At 36.9% G+C, this 25,345-nt stretch overlaps 1 protein-coding gene across 3 annotated transcripts in view; it reads left to right on the top strand.

The window, feature by feature from the left end:
* The window catches only part of bcas3 (BCAS3 microtubule associated cell migration factor), an 846,307-nt gene that overhangs the window by 784,130 nt on the left and 36,832 nt on the right, over positions 1–25,345 (top strand). For all 3 annotated transcript variants that reach the window (XM_039756733.1, XM_039756734.1, XM_039756732.1), the window contains one exon: positions 2,401–2,568. In XM_039756733.1, coding sequence (XP_039612667.1) covers positions 2,401–2,568 — 168 coding nt within the window. The remainder of the gene's footprint in view (positions 1–2,400; positions 2,569–25,345) is intronic.

Below are 25,345 nucleotides of genomic sequence, written 5' to 3'. Positions count from 1 at the left end.
AAGGTAAAGTGTCATGTGAAAGGATAATTTCCCCTTGGGGATCAATACAATGTACCAAATACTAAATAAAGGCTTTTCTTCTGCTATATATAAAGAAAAGTAAGATTATTAGTAAGTTATTAGTAAGTAAAAAAAATTCAGCAATGTGAAGCAATTGAGATTATTACAGATGTAACTTTTATGGACACAAATCTACATGTGTTGATACTACAGTAACTAAATTAAAAAAAAATGAATATAAAAATCATCTGGAAACAAACCATTAATAACGAGTAGGGTATTACAGTTTTGAAATGTGACTTTGAAAGCATATGTTAGCATTTAATGACAGTTAAGGCCTGGTCCATCAAGAATACAATACAAAATTAAACCAATGTGCTTTCTAGAGTACATAAAATGGCATGGACTACGAGGTAGACAGTTCTGTCATTTGTACATGTAAATGAGATTGAATCCTTAAAACCTTTAATGATGGATGAAGATAAAGATGGTTACTCTGTAGAAGACATTAATATCTGGGAAGTCCAAACATGAAGAAAATGCAAAATAATAATGGAGTAATAACTCTGCATTGAAAGGCATGTCCACAATTTCGACCACATTGCAATGACATTGTATGACATTCATTAAACAACAAAAAAAAATGATTACTACTTTGCGTAAGCTTTCTTTACAATTCAGTGAAATTCTGTTCAGGTAAAATTACTAAAATATGCTTCCCATGAAACTGATGTATGGCAAAACTATTGTTTTTTTGTAAAAATGCAAAGTACTACACAGGAATAGGAAGGTATAGGAATGAGTTTACAGATAGTCTCTACATCTGCTGCCTGGCCTGCTTGAGTACTTACCAGCAGATATCAAGGGGCTTTTCTGCAGCACTATCAGGAAAAAGCTCACCAACTGCCAGCCTTGGTCTCTCACCCTGGCTATTAGCAATTGTCAAACTTGAAGAGTGTTTAGTGACATTGAGCAGGTACATTGGACAAGTGCAGATAGGTCTTGCCTGCTGATCAAAGACAACAACTCCGACCCTGATAACCCAGCTGGTTTTCATGTATTGGGAATCTGGCAAGAAATCTTTTGGGGTTACTCTTTTTTTATAAAAAATTATTTTCTAAAGTGCCAGTATATCAACAGTTATCACTGCAGAGGTGTGAATAAGAAAGCACTGTGTTATGTTATATTTTTTTTTTAATGTTTACCCTGCAAACTACCCTGCTTTAAATGTGGTGGCTGTTCCCAGTTACGAAGATTTTAAAGGACTGGTTTTGGTAAACACTTAATAATTGCCTTTCATGCATTTATTACTGTCTCAGAGGCATTTTGGCAGACAGCAACATTTTATGCATTAGTGGCTTGAGTGAAATAATTCTGGCATTGGACTGATGCAGGAGAGAAATGAATCGAGTATAAAGCTGTAATTGACGTGTTTTTCTGGTTTAAGTTTTGACAGTCGCAGACATTATGAGAAGAAAAAGTTTGTCTGCTTCGGCCGAAACCCTAATTTGTAATTTCTTCTGTGGTTTCACAAACATTTAAAAATACTTAGATTTATACTAATTCGCTTATAGTCAGCACATGCTAGGAGGCTTAGGTACACTTCTAGGTGAAATGAAGCATCAAAATATATGTGGTTCTCTTTCTTAGCTGCCATCTCATTACATCATTTGTTTTTAGTTGCTACTTAAGAGTCTAGCAGAGTCTATTGTCTTAAGAAGAAATCTTCATTTATATTGAAATACTGGGATTAAATATACTGTGTAGTGGATTAGTGCCCTGTCCGAGGTTGTTTCTTCCCTTGCGACCATTGTTGCTGAGCAGGTTCTATCACACCATGATCCTGAAATGGAAAAAGTACATTCAGAAAGTAGATAGTATGATGAAATGGATTCATTATTATGTGAAAGAATGGTAGTCAATGAAGAGCCATTCATAGAGAATAGTTAAGTAAGACTCAGGAAGTGAGAGATTTATATCATCTAGAAGTTTGAGTAATTACATTCAAATATTCTACTTTTCAGGGTGTTCTAATTACAATAGCTTATTTAAGGGGTTTGAGTAACAGAGTGAAAACTAGTCTAGACAGCTGAGACTATTAGGCTTATGCCACTACTCAAGCAGTTGAATTTTATACTACAGTACATTTAATCTGTTACACTAACGAATGAAGTGAGAAGTACAGTAATTTAGACAAGAGTTTAAGATGGGGCAAACATGTTTTACAGCCTGAATAAACTAGTTAGGTCAAACTAAAGAAATTTTTATGCATGATAATAAAAATGAAAATTTAACTGTAGTGTTCAAAATTGGTCTGGCCTATTACAGTTCTGAAATGATATAACACAACAGTTTCAGTACATATAACTTATCAAATTCCTGGGTATTGTATTTTTTCAGGAACCTTTGACCGTGGTGTAACTATGCTTGAAGTCTGTGGCAGCTGGCCAGAAAGTTTTGGACTACGTCACATGTCTTCCATTGACAATACAGAGGAAGGGCTTCGGGAGAGAATTGCAGATGCTATGTCTGAGTCCCCAAGCCGGGATGTTATTGGTTCTGGGCCAGGTAGGTGCAAAGCTGAAAGCTTGGTTTTATCATTGGATCCCTTTGAAAATTATAATGAAATGTAAACTGTTTTAATCTGAGTTGTGTTCTATTATTTAGTTACAGTTTGGGCTATATGTAACACATTCACCAAATAACCCATTTTTGACTTAATAACTAAAACAAAAACAGTCAATCTATACAGATTACATCAGCAGAGGAAAAAGTACTTAGCTTTAGAAGATCAGGAAGTGTGAATTAATAAAAATAAAGTACAGGTTTCATGGAAAGTTGTGTGAAGCAAAATTTCAAGGCCTATAAACTTGCCGTGTCTAATTTTGGTGAATGTGCTCAGATTTCTTGAGGAAAAAGGTCTATGTTTATAAAGTATGGGGTAAGTCAGACCTCAAAAAAGAACCCAGAGAAAATTACTCCAGGAACAGATGACCACAAAATGTAAAAAGCAGTTTTTGTGGATGTTTCTTGTGGTATTTCTTATTACTATTAAATTAACAAACTGTTTGAAATCTTTATGTTCTAATCTGATTTGAAAATACATATACACATATTGTGTATATATAAATATATATATATATATATTATATATAATAATTTTACAAAATTATATGTGGTTTAGTTCTCTCAATTATTTACATGGACAGGCTTGGACTCTAATTTTCAAAGGTTTTTAAAATACAGTATAAATCAGGTCATTTATATTAAAACCAAAAGGGGAAATTGCCATTCTGACAATCCAAATGTTTAACTCATTTAGGAAGCAATGGCACTTTCTTCTGCTACTTAAGTGAACAAGAGTTCCTTTGATTTTGAAAGGAAGATGGAAGTTGGACTCTGGGTTTTGCTGCTCAGAGCAGAGAGGTCACAATGTCCTAATGCATTTAGCATTGACTGCTCCTTCTTGGAGCGCGTCTATTAGCCCCTAATTTAATTTGTACCTATTCATTTGCAGTCCCTGCAGCAGCAGCAACTTGGCCCTCTCTGTAATTGGTTCTGTCTCTATTTTTGCATCATTAGATTAACTCTGACTCCTGGCCACTTGTTGTCTGCGCTTGTCTGTTCAGTTATACAGCCTAATGTAACACAAAATTCATTAGTGATCACATTACATTCAACTCTGTGCCCCGGAGCTCTCTGATAAACAGATGTTTAACCCCTTCAGGTAAGACAATTTCTGAGGCTAAACATGCTCCAAAAAGAGACCCAGTCCAAAGAGCTTCTTACTCAATTAATGTACCTCCTAGCATCAGAAGTTGTTCCAGACTCATGTGAGCATGGTAGTGTCTTTTGAAATTAAGACACATGGTGTTACATGTTTCTTTTTTATTTCTCATGTTTCCCTGTATTGTATTAATCTCCTGCAAGATCCTTATGTGTGTCTGCCATTCCAGCTGAACAAGAGCCAGAGAAGTGTGGCTCAAAGCCTTAGGGAATTTATAACACATTACTAATATGACCCCAGGGGAAGAAGGGAGGGTGTGTCTATTGTGTTTATCTGCAGTTCCAGTACATGGCATCAAGTATTATATGAACTTGGAGAATGAAATTAAATCAATTTTGTATACACAGTAGAATTCTAGAATAGATGTACATATAAATACAGAGACAGATATGCAGGAAAATCTGAATTATGCAGGAAAATCTGAATTATCGGTTGTTATGGCAGGAACTTGAACATGAAGAACTGAAAAAGAAAAATGACCTATTATATCATTCATATTTCATTACTCAGTAGCAGACGGTAAGACCTTTCTCTGACCTGCAGGTCTGCAGCTTGGATTTCCTGCATGTGCAGGCATAGTGTCACAAAAAAAAGCAAGCTAATGAACACACATTTTTATATTGACCATTTCCTGATTTTGAAATTGTAAAACGTCAAGGACTGCTTTTCTTACTAATATCACTGGGTCAAATAATATTTGTGATGCTTATTTTTCCTAGGAAATAATATATATAAATGTTATTGTAATCCTTTACATTAGCACTGTAGACCTTCACAAAACTTCAAAGAGGATGTATTTGTCAGATGACTCCTTTGAATATGCCAAAGGTCACTTTTTTGTGATTTTTTTTTTTGTCTTTCCACTGATTAAATAATCTGCATGCTGGTAAATTACTCCCACTCCACTTTGACCTTTTCCTGTGTTATGATTCAAAGTGTTTGTTCACTTCTAAAAATACGTTTTATTAACATTATTTTTGCACACTTTTTCAAGTAAATTGGCATGCATTGCTTTGCAGAAGTTAAGAATGTCATTGCATTGAAAAATGTGTTGTCTCCTTATACTTGTCATATGTTTATAACTATTAATTGAGACACGTCTTCTTCCAAACAGGTTTATTGTACTCTGTTTGATTTACTAAAATGTCTTGAGGACATACTTTCTGAAATCATTTCCACAGCCAATACATCTTTTCCCTGTCTAGTGGGCTGACATTACTTTTCCATTGAATATCACATTTCAAGTACACTGTAAATACAGGTAACATAAAAATACAACATCCCAAAAATTGAGATCAACACTGCTTCATACAGTAGATACAAAATGGGTTGAGAGCCAGAGTTCTTCAATTTATCAGAAAAAGGACTACAATCTGTTATTTGAACATTCCAAATCAAATCAATTACTAATTTAAATACTAATGAAGTACTGTGATCATTTCTAAATTAAATGTCCATCCATCCATTTTCTAACCCGCTGAATCCGAATACAGGGTCACGGGGGTCTGCTGGAGTCAATCCCAGCCAACACAGGGCACAAGGCAGGAACCAATCCTGGGCAGGGTGCCAACCCACCACAGGACACACACAAACACACCCACACCAAGCACACACTAGGCCAATTTAGAATCGCCAATCCACCTAATCTTTGGATTGTGGGAGGAAACCGGAGCGCCCGGAGGAAACCCACGCAGACACGGGGAGAACATGCAAACTCCACACAGAGAGGACCCGGGAAGCGAACCCGGGTCTCCTAACTGCGAGGCAGCAGCGCTCCCACTGTGCCACCGTGCCACCTAAATTAAATGTATGTTGATTAAAATTTATTTATTTTTTCAGCATTCTTTATACAAATCTGAGTAATAAAAAGTTTGGTTAACATTTTGAAATCACTTACATTTTCTTATGTTTATTAACAATTTTATGGAAAATAATTTATTATGTCTCTCATGCTATTTTAGTGAATGTAATCGAGAGATCTGCATTTTACTGATTTTTCCATCCTGCTTCCCACTGCTCCTGACAAAATCTCATCCCATTTCCACCCACTTCTGCCTGCCTTCTCCCATTCCTGCAATTGTCTCATTCCTCACGCAACTTCAGCCCCATTTTCCCCTGTAGTAAACAATAAATTTTGCACATAACCTAGTGCATTCTTTAAACCACCAAATCTACAGAAAAAATACAATACTTTATCACAGTTGTACATTTTCCTCTACAAACTGTTTTGCATATCCTCCACAATGACTCTAGTAAATCATTTGAAAACTTTGCTTGAAAGAAAATGGAGATGCCACTGAGTCACAGATATGCATAATACTATCTTTTTTCTTCTCCAACTGTAAGTACTCTTTCTGTGAAATAGTATTGATTAGAATAATAATATGAAAATAATTATAAAGTATACCAGTCGTCCACTACATTAGAACCACCTGCCTAATAATGTGTAATTCAGCCTCAGCCGCCAAAACTGCTCAGACCTGTAGAGGCATGGACTCCACAAAACCTCTGAAGATGTCCTGTGTTATCTGGCACCAAAACATTAGAAACAGATCCTTTAATTCTTGTAAGTTGCAAGGTGGGGCCTCCATGTATCACACTTATTTTTTCAGCATATCCCATAGATGCTTGATTGGATTGAGAGCTGGGGAATTTGGAGGCGAATTCAACACCTTGAACTCTTTGTCATGTTCCTCACACCATTCCTGAACAATTTTTGAAGTGTGGCAGGGCACATTATTCCGCTGAAAGAGGCTACTGCCATCTGGGAATACTGTTGTCATGAAGGGGTGTATATGGTCTGCACCAGTCTTTAGGTAGGTACTATGTTTTAATGAAGAGATGACACTTGGATGTCTCTCCTGCGGGATCCATGATCAGTCAGCAATGGGTTTTCATTCCATTATTATGCCTTTTCAAACTCTGAAGTAGGGTGCCATTATTTAAATCTGTAGGATATTTAGCCATAAAGTTAACATACAATGTACCTACCCATGGCTCATTTTAGGTAAAGTTTTTTTTTTATTAAAAATACAATAATAATGCTTAACTGTAATTTTATTAATAAACGGCAAGATTTCTACTAATAGACATTTTCAGTGCAAGTTCTGATTTACATTTAAATTTAGGTTATGAACACTGGGAGGAACAGAATTTATTCAAAACCCAAGGGCCACGTGTATATAATTTATTTACTTAGTTTTTTCCAAACAATTTTCTGAGAGATTGATCCACTTTCTTACTATCTGCTTCTAACCACATGAATATACTGTAGTCTAATCACCTGCCTGTGCTCATATCTCTAAAAACCTTTAGTCAGGTTACAAGGCATTTGTACTTCTAATGTAGTCTAATATAGTATTGCTAAATGCATACTTTGCTTGCTTTTGTCTTTTTAATTTAAGTATACAGAATACATGACATCAGTGAAATTTCAATTGGCAAGAGAACATGTTCAATATCAAAAGTGACTCTGATTTACATGTCTTTGTTTTTTTGCTTTGTTTTAATGCAGTTGTTTTTTTCCATAACATTTTTCACAGCAAGCTCAGTCAAAAGACACTTTACCAAGCACATAAAAATGTACAACAAAGGATCACACAATGATAAAATGGATTACAATATAAATCAAATCACAATGAAGCACTGAAAATAGCTTGCAAATGTCCTGTCATCCATTAGGAATATAAAAATGCATCGATTTAGATGTTACTAAAGAGTTTGACTTCTGAGCCATGACTTTGTTTAATAGTAGCACAGCTTATCACTGTGCAATATTGAGTTTGGAAAATGGTTACATAGATAGATGATTACTAAGAGATATGGCAGGGGAAATGTGAAATGTGGACAGGACAGACTTTGAAGGTTTTTCATTTGTTTTTAACACTGTTTAATTTTGAACAGTATTTATATTAATGTAGTTATAGGCATTGGTTTTGACAAATCTAATTTCCTGATGATTCATTTTAATTCCTGCTATTATGCATACTGTGGTATTTTGGTACTGTAAGAAATACAAAATTTACTGTTGCCATTGCTATTTTAACTTTTTAACTATACATGTTCTGCCAAATTATTGCATTAGGTTAAAACTTGATTTCTCAGGTGTAAATTCTATATCAACACTTTTAAACTTCTAGATTAAGCAGTATTTTTTAAACATTTCAAAGATTCCAAACTGATCTTTTTTTTTACTAAAACCAATTAGGAAGTGAAACTGATAAGAAAGTAGTCAGCATGTTGTGTAATGTGTTTAGTATTGCTTTGATGGCTAAGTCAACCCATTTAATACAGTGGGAACTTATTAGCACCTACTGTACACCTAAAGGAAAATGAGTGTATAAAATTAGACAGCTTTTATTGAGAAAGCCATACTGAGCTTTACAGAATATGAAAAAGAGAATGATATACAAAATTATTAACCTTAAGACACTTTGCTGGTGTCAAATTATATTAACAGTCAACATGATTTGTCAAGGTTGTGTGCTCCTTTTTATTCCTAAATATGACCATAAGTCTCTCCCTTTTGTATACTTCTGTTTCTGCCTTACTACAGCTCACTTGCCTTCTGATTTGCTAGTAAGTTGCTGCATGCTCAAATGTCTGTGAGTTTGGGAAGGTGGTGTCACATTATCCTTCATTTCAGACATGCCTACAAAGGTAAAGAGTTCCTTTTAAAAGGCCTGACCACTGTCAAGCTCCATCTTACCCTACACACATAACTCCTTGAATGCATTAAAGAAGTAGGACTGGCTCAGTCTTGCTTCCCTCAAACACTTCTTATGCTCAGGTTCAAGTGACTTTTGACAGCTAGACTTCCTATGAGCAAACACTTAAAATGTCCTTTGCGCTGCCTATTCCATTATGTGACTTGCTGGATCCAATCACTATTTTCCTCAGTATTTTTTCTACATCCTTTTGTGTCATTTCCTCAGAAAATCTACTTTGATAAATTTGTTTGTGAGCAGAATATGAACATTTTCCTACGAAGAGCTTAACTCTCATATATACCCATATCCTGTACTCACAGGCAGGCATTTTCAGTCCTGGTTTGAGGGGAATTATTAGTGTAAGCCTTACTGATGTTCCGACCTTGCAGTATGGCTTGTCGAACTTTCACAACAGTGTGAAACTGGGTCAGCAATTTGAAACACAGGTTTGAATTACATACAGTAAAGGTTTGTTAGTTTTCATGATGTACTATTAAATTAGAGAAAATTGCAACAGTATGTATTTGGGGTATCTGACTGTAGTTAGGCTGTTTTAACACACTTTTGTACAGAACATTTTTTATATCCACAATATTAAATCCTTAAGACTATAATTTTTGCCTCTTCGATCAAAAGGTATTACAATTGCTTTATTGGAATGCTACATGACCAAAGATGAGTCATCATGAATGTTTCAGTGCACTAGCGTTGCAGGATCTGATTACTGTGGCTAAAGAAATGGATGTTACTTAGATTTAAATAGTTATTTTTTCTTCCATATTTCTGTACTTGGAGATTTAGTCCATATCCTGGTGAAAAAATATAAAATCCTTTATCATGTTTGTTAATACTGTGATTTTGGGATGGTTTTTACATAAACAAATTGGATTGTCAGGATCCAATTTAAAATACAAAAATCTAAAGTTAGACTATAGCCTTTTTACTTATGCTGTCTTAAACTTAAAGATACACTATAGTTATGAAAGTTCCTGCCCTTAAAAAATGCTAATTGAATTTTTTGCATTTAAATAAAAAACAGATGAGTCCTCTGAAGACTAGGCTGTCAATGTGGAAGTGAGAACGGGTCCTGTGATCTGGATAAACAGTGTGTCTTCATTTAGCAGCTATTATAAATAATGGGTTTTTAAATGCTTTGCAGGGAGCTCTCGTTGGCTCCACATATCTGCGACAAGGGCGGCATTGAGAAAGAGAAATTAAGGACAGCTTGCAGGCATCCGGTCAGAAGAGAATCCATCCTCAGCCTAATTCAGCAGCTCTGCTGTTTGTAATCACGGCAAGGAGTCTGCATGCTAACTGAACCAGCCTGCCTTTCAGAGACATTGCAATTGCCTTATTACTGCAGGGCAACATTAATAGGGGAAGCACTTTTTATGAAAAATAGTTTTATAATTTGCTTTCCGGAATGAACACTTTTTTGTTTTACTTACCCTGAAGAGCACAGGGAAAACTCATGTTTTTTTATTTATTTATTTTTTTTAAACTGTGGCATGAAATGTTCTTGGTGATGATTAGATCAGTGACAGTATGCAGAACAGTTCATCAGAAGTAACTTCCTGGCCATAGAGTTTGCCATCCCATTCATCTATGCTGTTAAGGCCTTCAATTATTATAATTAGTATAGAGAAGCAAAACAGTGGCAAGACTGCAAAGTTTTGAATGCTGTTGCCTCACAGCTCCAGAGATCCAGTTTTAAATAATGGCTCCTTCACTGTGGAGTTTGCACATGTACTCCATATATACATGGGTTTTCCTCAGTGTTCTCCAGTTTGCTTGTTATATCTTAAAGACATGTCTGTTATGTTAATTAACAACTTTGAAATAGCCCAGTTTGAGTGACCTATCTAATGAGCATGGTGCAGTAAAATGCCAGTATAAGAACCAGTTCCCTGTCACTCTGAACTAGATAGGCAGGTTAGAAAATGGATGGATAGTAGAATTAAAAGGTGTACTATTTGTGAAGTACAGATAAAGAAGTGCAGTGCAGTATTCTTACCATGTGATCTTTGTGATGTACCACTGGCAGAAAGGTCTTTTTTTATTTAAAGAACAAACACAATCGAAGAAACATAAAAATGTCAAAGATAATAAAGTGTCACAAGGACAATTCATGAAATACATTGCTTCTTGTATGGCACTGGTCCCTGTTAACCCTAAACACTAAATGAATTGGTTATAAAATAGATGGATAGATGGAAGGATATCAGCCATGAACATCTCTAACAGTGAAGAAAGGGTACCGAGAATTAGGCATTTCTATATTATAGTCTCTAGCCTGAAGCATTTTTAATTCATTCATATGGTATTGCTTTCAGATATGGCCAACAATTCTCTTCAGGTTTAGAATGACTTTTAAAATACCTAATTGGGAAACATGTTGAAACAAATCATGAAGGCCAGCACTGCAGCCAATTGGTTCTTGGCTCTTTAAACCTGATGCTTTGTCCATTGCAGTTGACGGAAAGCAGCTTTCCATAGATGAAAACACCATGTATAAACAGTGCGTACGCACAAAAATGTTGTGTATGAATGTTTCCGTGTTCAAATCACGATATATAAAACCTAAACTTGGCATAAAGCCATGCACATTTCCACGATACCTCATGCCCTGGCGTACGCAAGTTCTCCGCTTGGTTTTGCAGACTGGCGGCACCGAGCGTCAAAGCAGTGCTATTATTCCTGTGTGGTTATCCTTTCTTTTTCAGATCCACATCCCTGATGCGGCTTTATAAATACACTGAAATTAACCGCATATTGTTTATTACTTTAATACATCTGATTGAAATTAACCAGTAACAGTATAATGGTCCACAGAATGATCAAACTATTCTAAATACAATAGCTGCTTTAGTGTTGTTACTCTCACTGCACCTTCTTCTTCTTCTTCTTTCAGCTGGTCCCGTTAGGGGTTGCCACAGCGGATCATCTTTTTCCATATTACTCTCACTGCACCACTCAGAGTATTATTTATATCACTGTATCTGAGTGGGGAATCAACGATCTACAGAAGCTGAGAAAGAGAATTATCGGTATACATCATCAAGCACACGCTGCCTCAGCCATACTGTCTGTTGAACTGCTTTCAAACGGCAAATGTTTCAAAGACTTTCCTGTACGGACCTTGCGGTTCAGAAACAGTTTCATCCCAAGAACTATAAACGTACTCAATCAGTCCATCAAGTGCTCCTTGTAGAACTGTTTGTACTTAGAATTACCTCGCGTATTTACATATGATGGTGATATAATTTTTAAGATGAAATGCAGCAAAATATGTTTATTGTATTATACAGATAAAACTTTTAACTTCATTTAAATAATCTATATTGTTAATAATCAAACATGCCAGGACATGGTGCCACAGCGCTAGCTAGGAGCTTGCACTCCATTCACGGATTGTTCCTGCCTCGTGCTGTATTCTTGCTTGTGCTGGCGCGACACTGGAAGGATAGATTGATGAAATAGTTAAACACGTACTACGAAGATATTTCAATGTTCTTTAAAAGTTTTGAAGAATCTGCATTCTAAGCTTACAGATGGCTTAACGTCTATTACAGAGCGGAATGTGTGGTGATTGGGTATTTGGCGAAAGAAAAGTAAGGACAGAAATTGGAGGTTGGTACGTTTGAAAGAGACAGTACTGCTACAATAAAGTATTTCATCGAAGGTCACGCATGGTGCAGCAAGCACCTTGCGTAAGGCATGAACAATCACTGCGCCACCGTGTTCCCATGTTTAATAACATGATTTAACTCCTATCAACATGAAAATGATATGTATACATTCCAGTATTTTAATTATTCAGAGAGCTGTAATATCACGAATGTAATGGATTCTGTGTCCTGTCGGAGGAAGAGAAAGCCCGGAAGCACGTAGTGATTCACACACATAGAGCACATAAAAGATCAAATACAAAACAAAGCATTTAACATGCTACTTTACTTACAATGGGATTTGAGAAACTAGTAAATTAAATGATTTTAAGATGAAGTTAAAGTTGACATTTCGTGTTTTTTTCCCACTGTGTGCCTATTTTTTTTGTCTGTACCCTAATAAGCTTTCATATGACAGTTTCTTTTTTATTTCGAGCACTATGCAACTTTGTGAATTTGAGCATTCAAGTTTCTCCAACACTCTGTCACTCTTATCAACTTCCTTTTGTTGTTTATACCACTGTTTAAACCAACAAATAGTATGTTTTTCCTTGCCTCCACTTGGTATTCGCTAAAATTCTTCTAATTTTCCCCGTTCTTTTCACAGAATGCTGAGCTTAAGGGCTATTTATATTGATTTGCATATTCAAAGAGGTGTAATTCTGGGAGGAATTGGGGCAGGACGGCAGGCGCATGCACGTGCGTTACTTTTCACGGTGACTGGAATTTATGTAGTGGAAGAACGTGGAAGTTTGCATATGCACAGATTTATGCATCTGGATTTTTCTGTGCGTACTCACATTCCCGCTTTTGTGCTTATGCCATGATATAGTGTGAGTTCTACGCACAGTGTTATACATGAGGCTCCAGAAGAGGTCACGAGTGCTGTGAAGAAAGATTGCTCCAGCCATGCTGTGAGCTGTGATTAGGTATATCACAAGCTACAATGCCATTCAGCAAAACTCCATTGGAATTGCACATTATTTTTCTTTTTGTAGAAAATCCAGTGTCCTAGAAGTTAATGCGGAGATTATCACACTACCAGAATATAGCAACATTTTCACTCATTTGGTACCAGTGTGGACATTGCTGTTGATATCTTACAAGCCCATTGTGGAACATTCCAGTTTCAGCACTAGTCTGCCCACAATAGTTGCAGCCAAAGCAACAAAGACTTTTATAAAAAAAAATCCACTTGACAAATTTAGATTGCATTTCTCAATCTAAACATTGCTTTTAACTCTATTGATCAGAAATTGAGAAACAGCAGAATCAAAAAAATTGTCAGTTAATACATATGTCAATGCATATGTTTCCATGACACATGCTGGGCAATACTATTCTGTTCTTGTAGCCTCACTGCTGCTTCACGTCCAACGAAGTGAGTATCTCCCATTATTGCTAACAAATTGCCTTTATTAAGGATAGTGGTAGAGGAGAGTAACATTGTTTTTCTTTTTGCTTAAATAGAGAAAAGCTCTCTAATATCACAGCCATCAAATGTCCCAAAAAGTCCAACTAAGAAAATTAATTCTGCCAAGTGATTGAGTGAGATTTCTTTCATCTAATGCTTCAGGACATCTTATCTTGCATTCAATACCAAGTATTTTTCTCCCTTTATTTATATATATATATATATACGTCAACCTAGGAAATATACCTAGGTGTCAACCAAGGAAATTACCATATCGGCTTTCTTGATATTTTTGACCTGGCTTTGTTTACATATGCACTTTATACAGGAATTTACCAGTATATTACTAGGATACCTTACAAGCACAAAATGGGTAAATGACTAGATGGTAGAGAGTGCCATTTAACTCAGTGGAACACATTATTTCTCATACCTGGGTTAAAGCTGTCAAGGCTTCAAATATCTGAAATAACAACTTGTTGGCCTGATAGTATCCTAGTTGAAAACAAAACTGCAAAACAATGAAAAAATCTAAAAAGGCAAAGTAATAAACAGACAAAATACGATAATCAAAAACGGTTTCACATATCAGGGAGACAAGTTATACTCATTAGGCAATTCCCAGCTAGTTTGATATGCAGAGTGAGTCCCACAGCTTCTGCTGTTCTGGGTTTTCACTAATGTATAGCATCAAAGAAAGCTCTTAAAAACTATGAAATGTAAGTATTTAATCTACAGGATGTGAATCTTTTCCATCCTCTTCAATTAATATAGTGTAAATTTTAGCTACTGCTTATGAGATCTTCTGTGTTTGATAGCCCTTCAGATGCTTTTTTTAAATTTGTTGGTTAGCTTTTGTCATAATGCTAACTGGCTTTACGCTCTTCAAGTGCATCACTTAATCACAGTACATATTATTTTGGAACATTACTCACATGGAGTACTCTGTTCCAACATGTAAAGCATCTAGAAGAGTGATTTCTGTTTGTAATGTCCATACCATACAATATGATGGTGAAGAATTCCTAATTGACCGAGACTGACTTAATTACAATAATTCAGCACTGGCTCCATATTCAGCATCAGATGTGATTGGGGCCACACTATTGGCTATGGTCATCCATGACCATCACTAAAGATGTTAACTGCTGTTCCTGATGATAATGAGTTTTATTTTCCTGGGTCTTCATTCTGTCTAGAAAAATGGTACTCCTGCTTTTGTTGTGCTTGCTTCTTCTTCTTCTTCTTTGGGTTTCTTCCGTTAGGGGTCGCCACAGTGGATCATCTTCTTCCATATCTTTCTGTCCTCTGCATCTTGTTCTGTTACACCCATCACCTGCATGTCCTCTCTCGCCTCATCTATAAACCTTCTCTTAGGCCTTACTCTTTTTCTCTTGCCTGGCAGCTCTATCCTTAGCATCCTTCTCCCAATATACTCAGCATCTCTCCTCTGCAAATGTCCAAACTAACGCAATCTCGCCTCTCTGACTTTGTCACCCAACCGTCCAACTTGAGCTGACCCTCTAATGTACTCATTTCTAATCCTGTCCATCCTCGTCACACCCAATGGAAATCTTAGCATCTTTAACTTTGCCACCTTCAGCTCTGTCACCTGCTTTCTTGTCAGTGCCACCGTCTCCAACCCATATAACATAGCTGTTCTCCCTACTGACCTGTAGACCTTCCCTTTCACTCGTGCTGATATCCATCTGTCACAAATCACTCCTGACACTCTTCTCAACCCAATCCACCCTGCTTGCACTCTCTTCTTCACCTCTCTTGCACAATCCCCATTACTCTGTACTGTTGATCCCAAGTATTTAAACTCATCCACTTTCGCCAACTGTACTCCTTGCATACTCACCATTCCACTGATCTCCCTCTCATTTACACACATGTATTCTGTCTTGTTCCTACTGACCTTCATTCCTCTCCTCTCTAGAGCATAACTCCTCCTCTCCAAGGTCTCCTCAATCTGCTCCCTACTATCGCTACAGATCACAATGTCATCAGCAAATATCATAGTCCACGGGGACTCCTGTCTAATCTCGTCTGTCAACCTGTCCATCACCTTTCCAAATAAGAAAGGGCTCATAGCCGATCCTTGATATAATCCCACCTCCAACTTGAATGCATCCGTCACTCCTACCACAAGCCTCATCACATTCACACTTCCCTCGTACATATCCTGTGCAACTCTTATATACTTCTCTGCCACTCCCGACTTCCTCATACAATACCACAACTCCTCTCGAGGCACCCTGTCATATGCTTTCTCCAGGTCCACAAAGACGCAATGCAACTACTCCTGGCCTTCTCTATACTTCTTCATCAACACCCTCAAAGCAAACATCCCATCTGTGGTGCTCTTTCTTAGCATGAAACCATACTGCTGATCACTAATCATCACCTCACTTCTTAACCTAGTTTCAACTGCTCTTTCCCATTATTTCATGCTGTGGCTCATCAATTTTACCCCCCTGTAGTTAGTAAAGTCCTGCACATCCCACTTATTCTTAAATATTGGCAACAGTACACTTCATCTCCAGTCCTCAGGCATCCTCTCACTTTCCAAGATTCCATTAAACAATCTGGTTAAAAACTCCACTGCCATCTCTCCTAAGCACCTCCATGCTTCCACAGGTATGTCATCTGGACCAACGGCTTTTCCATTCTTCATCCTCTTCATAGCTGTCCTTACTTCCTCCTTGCTAATCCATTGCACTTCCTGATTCACTATCTCCACATCATCCAACCTCTTCTCTCTCTCGTTCTCTTCATTCATAAGCCTTCCAAAGTACTTTTTCCATCTGCTCAACACACTCTCCTCGCTTGTGAGTATGTTTCCATCTTTATCCTTTATTACCCAAACCTGCTGCACATCTTTCCCAGCTCGGTCCTTCTGTCTAGCCAATCGGTACAGGTCCTTTTCTCCCTGCTTAGTGTCCAACCTCTCTTACAACTCATCATACACTTTTTCTTTAGCCTTCGCCACCTCTCTCTTCATTTTGCACCTTATCTCCTTGTACTCTTGTCTACTTTCTGCATCTCTCTGATTATCCCACTTCTTCTTTGTCATCCTCTTCCTCTGTATACTCTCCTGTACATCCCCATTCCACCACCAGGTTTCCTTTTCCTCCTGCCTCTGTCCAGATGTCACGCCAAGCACCCTTCTTGCTGTCACCCTTACTACATCTGCTGTAGTTTCCCAGCTCTCTATTAATTCTTCACTACCACCCAGTGCCTGTCTCACCTTCTCCCTAAACTCAACCTTGCAGTCTTCCTTTTTCAACTTCCACCATTTTATCCTTGGCTCTGCCCTCACTCTCTTCCTCTGCTTGATCTCCAACGTCATCCTACAGACCACCATCCTATGCTGCTTAACTACACTTTCCCCTGCCACTACTCTTCTGCTTAGGATGTAATCTACCTACGTTGATCTTCCTCCACTCTTGTACGTAACCCTATGTTCCTCCCTCTTCTAAAAATACGTATTCAATACAACCATGTCCATCCTTTTGGCAAAATCCACTATCTGACCTTCATCCCCCTCCTTGACACCATACTTACCCATCATCTACTCATCTCTTCTGTTCCCTTCACCAACATGTCCATTGAAATCCGCTCCAATCACCACTTTCTGCCCCTTGGGTACACTGTTCATCACTTCATCCAACTCACTCCAAAAATCTTCTCTCTCATTCATTGCACACCCAGCTTGCGGGGCATAAGCACAAACAACATTCATCATCACACCTCCAATTTTCACCCTCTTAATCATTACTCTGTCTGACACTCTTTTCACCTCCAGGGCACTCTTGACATACTGTTCCTTCAGAATAACCCCTACTCCATTTCTCCTCCTATCCACACCATGATAGAACAATTTGAATCCACCTCCGATCCACCTGGCCTTACTCCCCTTCCATTTAGTCTCTTGCACGCACAATATATCAACCTTCCTTCTCTCCATCATATCGGCTAACTCTCAGTTAGAACCTCAGTTCCACTCTCTTTTACCTTCCTCCTCTCCTCCTGCCTCCAGACATGTCTCCCCTCTCTTCTTCTCCTTTTTCTTCTTCTTTGGCCAGCAGTAGCCGAATTTCCGCCAGCACCCTGTTGACTAACAGCACTGGTGGCGGTCGTTGTTAACCCGGGGCTCGACCGATCCGGTATGGAAATTTGTTTTGTTGTTCGCAAATTGATTTGGCAAAACTTTACACAGGATGTGTTTCCTGACGTAACCCTCCCTATTTATCCGGCCTTGGAACCGACATGAAGAAACACACTGGTTTGTGCATCCCCTGTGGCTGGGTTTTTGTTGTGCTTGCTAAACCTGCATAATCTACTTACAGGGTGGAAGGGGACATAGCCTAAACTAGAAATACTGGGAGCAGGAAAGAATCCGGTGCCGAAGAAATCCTACTGCATTGTCAGTAAAGTTAAAAATTCCTTGCTCCATTGGTGATTGCCATCATGTTGCAGTGATTTAAAATTACAGAAAATGGGCAAACGTTTTTCATTTACTAGGATGTTGGATTTGAAGCATTCAATTTGCTTTCAAAGTGAAAAGTGAAGGCTTCACTTATTTACTACTTCTGATAAAGACTCACTTGTAAAGCTTTTAAAGAAGAGAACATCTATGTTTCCCAAAATTATTTTACATACATACTTAATAAAGTTTTTTTCTTTATCTATACTAATAAAAGGCAAAGCCCTCACTCACTCACTCACTTACTCATTCACTCATTCTCCAAATTCCCATGTAGGTAGAAGGCTGAAATTTGGCAGGCTTATTCCTTACAGCTTACTTACAAAAGTTAAGCAGGTTTCATTTCGAAATTCTACACGTAACGGTCATAACGGTCAACAACGCCCGCCATGTTGAACTTTCTTATTTATGGCCCCATCTTCACGAAATTTGGTAGGCGGCTTCCCTGCGCTAACCGAAGCCGATGTACGTACTTATTTCGATGGTATGATGCCACTGTCAGCCGCCATATTGAACTTTCCAATGTCACTAATTCTCCAACTTCCTGTGTAGGTATAAGGCTGAAATTTGTTAGGCTCATTCCTTACAGCTTACTTACAAAAGTTAAGCAGGTTTCATTTCGAAATTCTACACATAACGGTCATAACGGTCAACAACGTCCACCATGTTGAACTTTCTTATTTATGGCCCCATCTTCACGAAATTTGGTAGGCGGCTTCCCTGCGCTAACCGAAACCGATGTACGTACTTATTTCGATGGTATGATGCCACTGTCGGCCGCCATATCGAACTTTCCAACATCACTAATTCTCCAACTTCCCATGTAGGTAGAAGGCTGGAATTTGGCAGGCTCATTCCTTACAGCTTACTTACAAAAGTTAAGCAGGTTTCATTTAGAAATTCTACACATAACGGTCAACAACGTCCGCCATGTTGAACTTTCTTATTTATGGCCCCATCTTCACGAAATTTGGTAGGCGGCTTCCCTGCGCTAACCGAAACCAATGTACGTACTTATTTCAGTGGTATGATGCCATTGTCGGCCACCATATTGAACTTTTCAACGGTCTTTGTTACTTATGGGCCCATCTTCAAGAAATTTGGTACGCGGGTTCCCACCGCTAACTGATTCCTATTTACGTACTTATATACAGTATGTCCATAGCCTGCAGCTCGGTCACCGTGTGAGGCGCCGTTGGGTCCCCCATCCCAACGCCTCCCACGTTGTTGGCTGCCTGCTTATATAAGGCCATCCGTTGCTCCAGTCTCTACATTCCCTTCCTTTCTACGCCACGGGATTCACGTCTCCCTGCTGATAACTACAGCCTTTTAATTTAATCCACAGCTTCTCCGCTGTTTTATTGTTCATTTATAACGATTATTGTTATTGTGTAGGTATTTTAGACTTACTTTACATTGTTCAGGTACCCATTTCCTTTATCATTCCAACCGTACCCCCATTAACATGTCTATCGAGGTGATCACCATCGTTCAAAGAACTGTCACTTACCGAGTGGTTTCCATGCCCGGAGATGGCACCTGCCTTTTCCATTCTCTTTGTTACATATTGTACGGCCGTATCAGGCTCACTCTTGATATCCGGAGGATCATTGTGTCTTATGTATTGAATGACTGGGATAGATTCAAGGTGTGGACTGATGTCGGTACAGAAGATAATTATACTACTCAGGAGCACTATAAGAGTGAAATGCTTAAGCCCTTTACCTATGGATCTGCATGTGAGTTGATGGCTGGTTATGGCTGCCGCTGAATTGTTCGGTTGTCGTTTTCAAGTGTACCAAAATGGGCAAATATTATACACCTTTCGACAACCGCCAATGCCTCTTAAACATCTTAGATTCACAGGTGACGATTTCAGTAGTGGATACTTTGATGTTTATGACTGTTTAAACTCTCAAAAGCTGGATGTGAAGTTATCGATGAAACCGGTTGTATACTTACAACGCTTGACAGATGCCGAATGTCTCTTTAACACAAGTCCTGCAAATACTAACGTAATTGAAACAAATCATGAAACTCAAACCGATTATGACAATCCAAGCTGTGAGATTTGAAACAAGATTACTTTTCACATGGCCAACTCTACATTGCATGCTCAAGAGTAAGCTCAGCGCACAGCATGGTCATATTACAATCGGAGGGCCGAACTCACAATGTGGTATACAAAGAGATCCGTAACAAATAATTATTAGTATATTTTCCCTCAGTTTAAAAAGGTTTAATTTTCTTCTTAATAAAAATTTTAAGGCAGTACTTCGCCGCTGCGAAGCGCAGGTATTTTGCTAGTTTATAAATATATGAATGAATGACGATCCAACATGCATCCTAAAATTTTGAATGCTTTTGAAAAGGAGAAAGGTGACTGGCTTTTGAATGATTTTCTTCTTTATTAATCAATTTTTTATTGATTTGAACAAATATAAGAAAGGAATAAACAGTTACACTGTCTTTATGGCAAGAGCAGAAAAAACAAATAACCTCTTCAGTGGCCCAAAAGCATTTTATATTCATAATGTTTTCTCTTTCTTAGTAGGTCTTAAGGTATATTCTGGTACTGAATATTCTCTTGCTTTTTGTTCTTTCCAAATGATGCTTTTGCATTTTGCACTCATTAATTTCATAAAAACACACTCCTTTTCCAAAACTTGCACTAAGAAACACACCATCCTTGGTTGATGATACTTAGCCTCTACTTTTTTAATAGAGGTTCGAAATTGAAATGCAATCAAACAGGGGTTATGACTGAGATGAAAATAAATAAGGACTTATAAAGAACACAAAAGAAGCAGCAGGTGCAGCTTGGCGAAATTAGAGAGGTGGTGTAGCGATCTTCTTGGAAATTATCATACATAACTCAATATGCCGGCATTTTCAAAGCAGTAATGTGGTTGGACCAAAGTGCAAGTGCAGAGTCTACCATGGCAAGAATAGCAGGTATGTCATACAAGACCCAGATAATCAACAGTTTATTGATTTTCATGAGCTAGAGGATATCCTAAATTCAAGCTGTCTTGATTTTAAAAGGGTCAATATTGTATGCTGTAATAAATTGTCAAAAGAATTTTTATATAAATAAGCAAACAAGCTTTTACTTTTTTAGATGTGGATGACGGTAAGACAGTAAAATAATTTAGAAGAAAATTATCTATCTATCTTATCTATCTATCTATCTATCTATCTATCTATCTATCTATCTATCTATCTATCTATCTATCTATCTATCTATCTATCTGTCTGTCTGTCTGTCTGTCAGATCAAAAGTCCTTGACAGGCTAAAGTCATGTATACACCCAGACTCTTTAAAGGAATCCTCCACCAAAAAAATGATACTTTTTATGTTACCCATGAAGTTTGTAATCATGGCAAAGAAAAATTTTAATTCAATGTTTTCATGTAGAAATTACATATTGAATATTACTGGACAATTCTGGACAACCTTAAACTAGGTGAGAAATGTCCATGGGGAAAAAAGTGTCACTTGTTTCTCATAGTCCACATGTCTGTTACCCATTTGTATGGTCAAAACATGCAAAATGTGTGCATTTTTGCTAAATTAATTTTAACAGTTACTTCTTGAAAACTCTTCATGGAATTTCAACAGGAAAGACATCTTTCCAGCAATACAGAGTATTTGAATTGAAGATCTGTCTCTCCAACTCATTTATTTTTATTTAAGAATCCCATCTTCAATTCAAACACCTTGAAAGTATGCCATCATGCTACTACATTTTGGACAAAATTTGTAAATGTTTTCAGCCCTCTAAGTTTATCAGAAAAAAGTATGCTGTTTAAAAATAAACTGAATTATTATAACATTATAAGTAGTTGAGTATTAAAGTAGCAACATATTGGTAACAAAATGGATTCAGCAGCTCATATTTATTGAAAATATGACAAGACATTTTAATTAATAGGCTTGTCTGCATTCAGCTAAATTGTCAGCACCAAAGCTGCATTGTACAGGGCAGTGTCAAGGTTAGTTTAAGTGATGCCCTTCATACCGAGTGCTTTGTTTACACTATAGTTAGGAAGATGCTAATCTCCAAAATGCAAAATAATACTTTTAGTTATAAAGACGGATATATAAGCTAAACAAGGAAAAGCATGCATTCTTAGAGTAAATCCCACACCCTCTGACCTCCTATTTTTCAAAATTAGCTGAGAAGTAAGTGGACAAATTATTATTATTTGAGTAACAAACAAACTGTACTAATTTGGATCATTACAGTAATTTATCAAGCAGGAGGACTGAATATTATTCAAATTATTATTATTTGGAGTTTGTTTTGTTTTTTGCTCTTAGCTAAGTTTGATGAATCCTTCTTTAACCCATCAAGGAAATTGTTATACCTTAATTTTATAGTATTTACAAACTAATAATGTAGATCAAAATATATTTACAGCATCATAATAGGTGTGGTTAGCTTAATGTATTAAAACACTTTATCTAAAAATGTGTTGCTCAAAATATTTTCTTTTAAGTGTGGCTGTAAGATTTTTGTATTTACTTTTGTGATTTATTCACATTTAGTGTGGTGCTCTCTTGTATCTTTTCAACATTAAGTGGCCAGAAGAATATAAAACTCCTTAGATTGATCTGTCTGTCTTTCTTTTATGATATGTGTGTTACTAAGGCCTTCTATAAACCAAATGTCTGAAAAGAACTTATGTGATTTTAAAAGAAGTTAATTTTCCCTGTACAAAGAAAAATCCTAATCAAGTCAGTCTTATTGTAGTCATAATAAAGTTGATTTGATTTTTATTGGGCACTTTGTAGTTATTGTTCAGTTATAAAACTAATATTTTGGATAAATGGTTTAGATTTAATGACATAATTTCCCATCAGTTATCAATGTAGTAATCAGTGCTAGAGAAATTTTAAAGAAGAGTTGTATACAGCATTTCAGAAAGCCAAACAATTCTCGTTGCATTTGGGAATAAAGTATGTCTAAGGTCACAGAATTTGGTTTTCATGTTAAAACTGAAATGAGCCTGAAATTACAGAGATTAGTTTTGTATACATAAACTATTGTATCTTACACTGCAAATTAGAATGTTTTTAACTATAAATGACATCTAACACCTACTTATAAAGGTTACAGTATGTATTGCATATGCTTTTTCAATAAGTTAGTTAAGAATATCAATACAGTTGTTTTCTGTTCTTGATTGTAGACAAATGGTTAAATAAAAAGGAGAGCTAGTCAATATCTGAATATCTGTTTTGGTAAGATCATTGAGGATGACACCAAAACATCAAAAAAGACTGACAGTCAGAAGGTCTTTTGCTTCCCTTTAAAAGCTGAGAAAGCCAAATTTGATAAGCGGTCAAAAGTCTGCGAGTAAGTATGATGTCACATTTTTCCAATGCTCTTAATTAGGGAGACACAATTTCAGTACACCTATTTTGCCAGAAGGTTTTATTTACCAAAACGTTTAATCTAAATAGGCATCACAACACTAAATATCATGAATTTAAAAAGTCTTGCCCACTCAGCAGAAACAGGAGAACAAGAAAATAGCTAATGTGAAAACACGGTTGAATGCACAAAGGATCAGAGTGCCCACGTCTGTAAGGGATGATTAAAGGGTTGTGAGCCTGACATATTAAGAGAAACACTAGTAAGTCCAAACCAGTTTTATGCTGAAACACTAATATTTTTTATATTGTTCACAAAGCTTTTTTATGCTGTTCAAACGTAATATTTTGTCTTGCTTATGCATGCTTACACTGTTCTGTAGGTAATGTCATTGGCATATAGCACTTCAGAGTGGGGAAGTTGTGGTAGTCAACACATGCCCTGGTCTGGATAATAGGGTAAGCATGGCATCTCACTGAATCCATAGTTTAACAGAGTATCCTTTGCAGTTTGCGCAATCTGAGGCTATTACTACATTACTACTTTTTCTTTAAATATGCATACATTTGTCTTTGCTTTTGCCCTTCATCCACATTACCTAGGTGTTTTTAACTCCCAGAAATGGAAACTTTTGAAAACATTTCCCAGTGCTATATACTTCTGAAAATGACAGCTTGGAGTTGCAGTATGGATGGGGGAAAACATAGACTTTTGAAAACACAGACACTACTCATGCTCTGATTTCATCATGCTTATTATGCAGCATCTTCCCTAATTGGATTTTGGTCATTACAATGTCCCATTCCCTGACTGGTCACCCTTCACGGAAAAGAAACATTCTAACATAGCGGACTTCTAGAAGAGTTGCTTTTGATGGCACGTTGCATACCTGCCCAAAAGGCAAATAATTCACTGCTACAGTTTTGTGATTAATCCCATGGCTGGTGGTGTTACTATCCCTTTAAGGATTTTTTCACCAATGTGCACATGCCCAATGTAGACAAACAGCTACGTCATGTGTGTTTTGGTCATTTTAGTGTGGACAGATATACTTCGATAAACTATGTGAAATGCTGGTGTGGATGTAAGTCCTTTTTCTTCAAAAAACGGATTTCTAAATGATAACATTGTAGTGTGGGTGTAGCCCAAGAAGGGGCATACTCTTTAAGAGGATAAGGTTTGGATGACAGCTTTCTTTTCTGCCACAAATACTAAAAAATGATGGAATATTAAATATGGACTACACTCCTAACATCATTAAAATATGCAGAACTAGAATGCTGGTAAAAATACATATAGATGGAACGATTATTAAGAATTTTTTAAATGCAGTTGGTATATAAAGGTTTGTGCATTTTGAAGTCAGTCCACAGATAATACATTAGTGTGCAAGATGACATTAGTTCTCAATTAAGTAGGATGAGTTTTTTGACTTTTTAATTTATAAGAGACCTGACATTTATGATGCCACAGAGCTTTCTTTTATGAGTCCAGTACCAATATGAAAGGAACATCAAGGGGTAGGTTTTGGTTTTAATAATCTTGGCAGGTTTGAAAAAAGGAATGATATCCATTCACCTATCATACATTTGTTAAGGTTAATGATCTTGAATTAATTTATTCAAACATGGTTTCTATTTGTACTTACGGTTTCCCTGAAAGGTGTAAAAAACACTTGGGTAGTTTGATGCACAATTTAAAAAATATCCAGTTTCATTTCTGTGTGATCTTTAAGCTTAAGGATATTTAATTAAAAAAACATTTTTGGTTATGTGTATTTCTGAAGTAGCATTTATTGTTGGTTGTTAGCAACATCAATTCTAGACACTGCAAAAAGTATGGAGTGCTTGGTCTATTTCTTATACTGAACACACATGATTATTTTGCATCTCTA

Source organism: Polypterus senegalus, chromosome 6, assembly GCF_016835505.1.
Source record: "Polypterus senegalus isolate Bchr_013 chromosome 6, ASM1683550v1, whole genome shotgun sequence".
Lineage (NCBI taxonomy): Eukaryota > Metazoa > Chordata > Cladistia > Polypteriformes > Polypteridae > Polypterus > Polypterus senegalus.
Note: the sequence above shows the minus strand (reverse complement) of the source record. Positions and strands in the feature narration are given on the sequence as shown.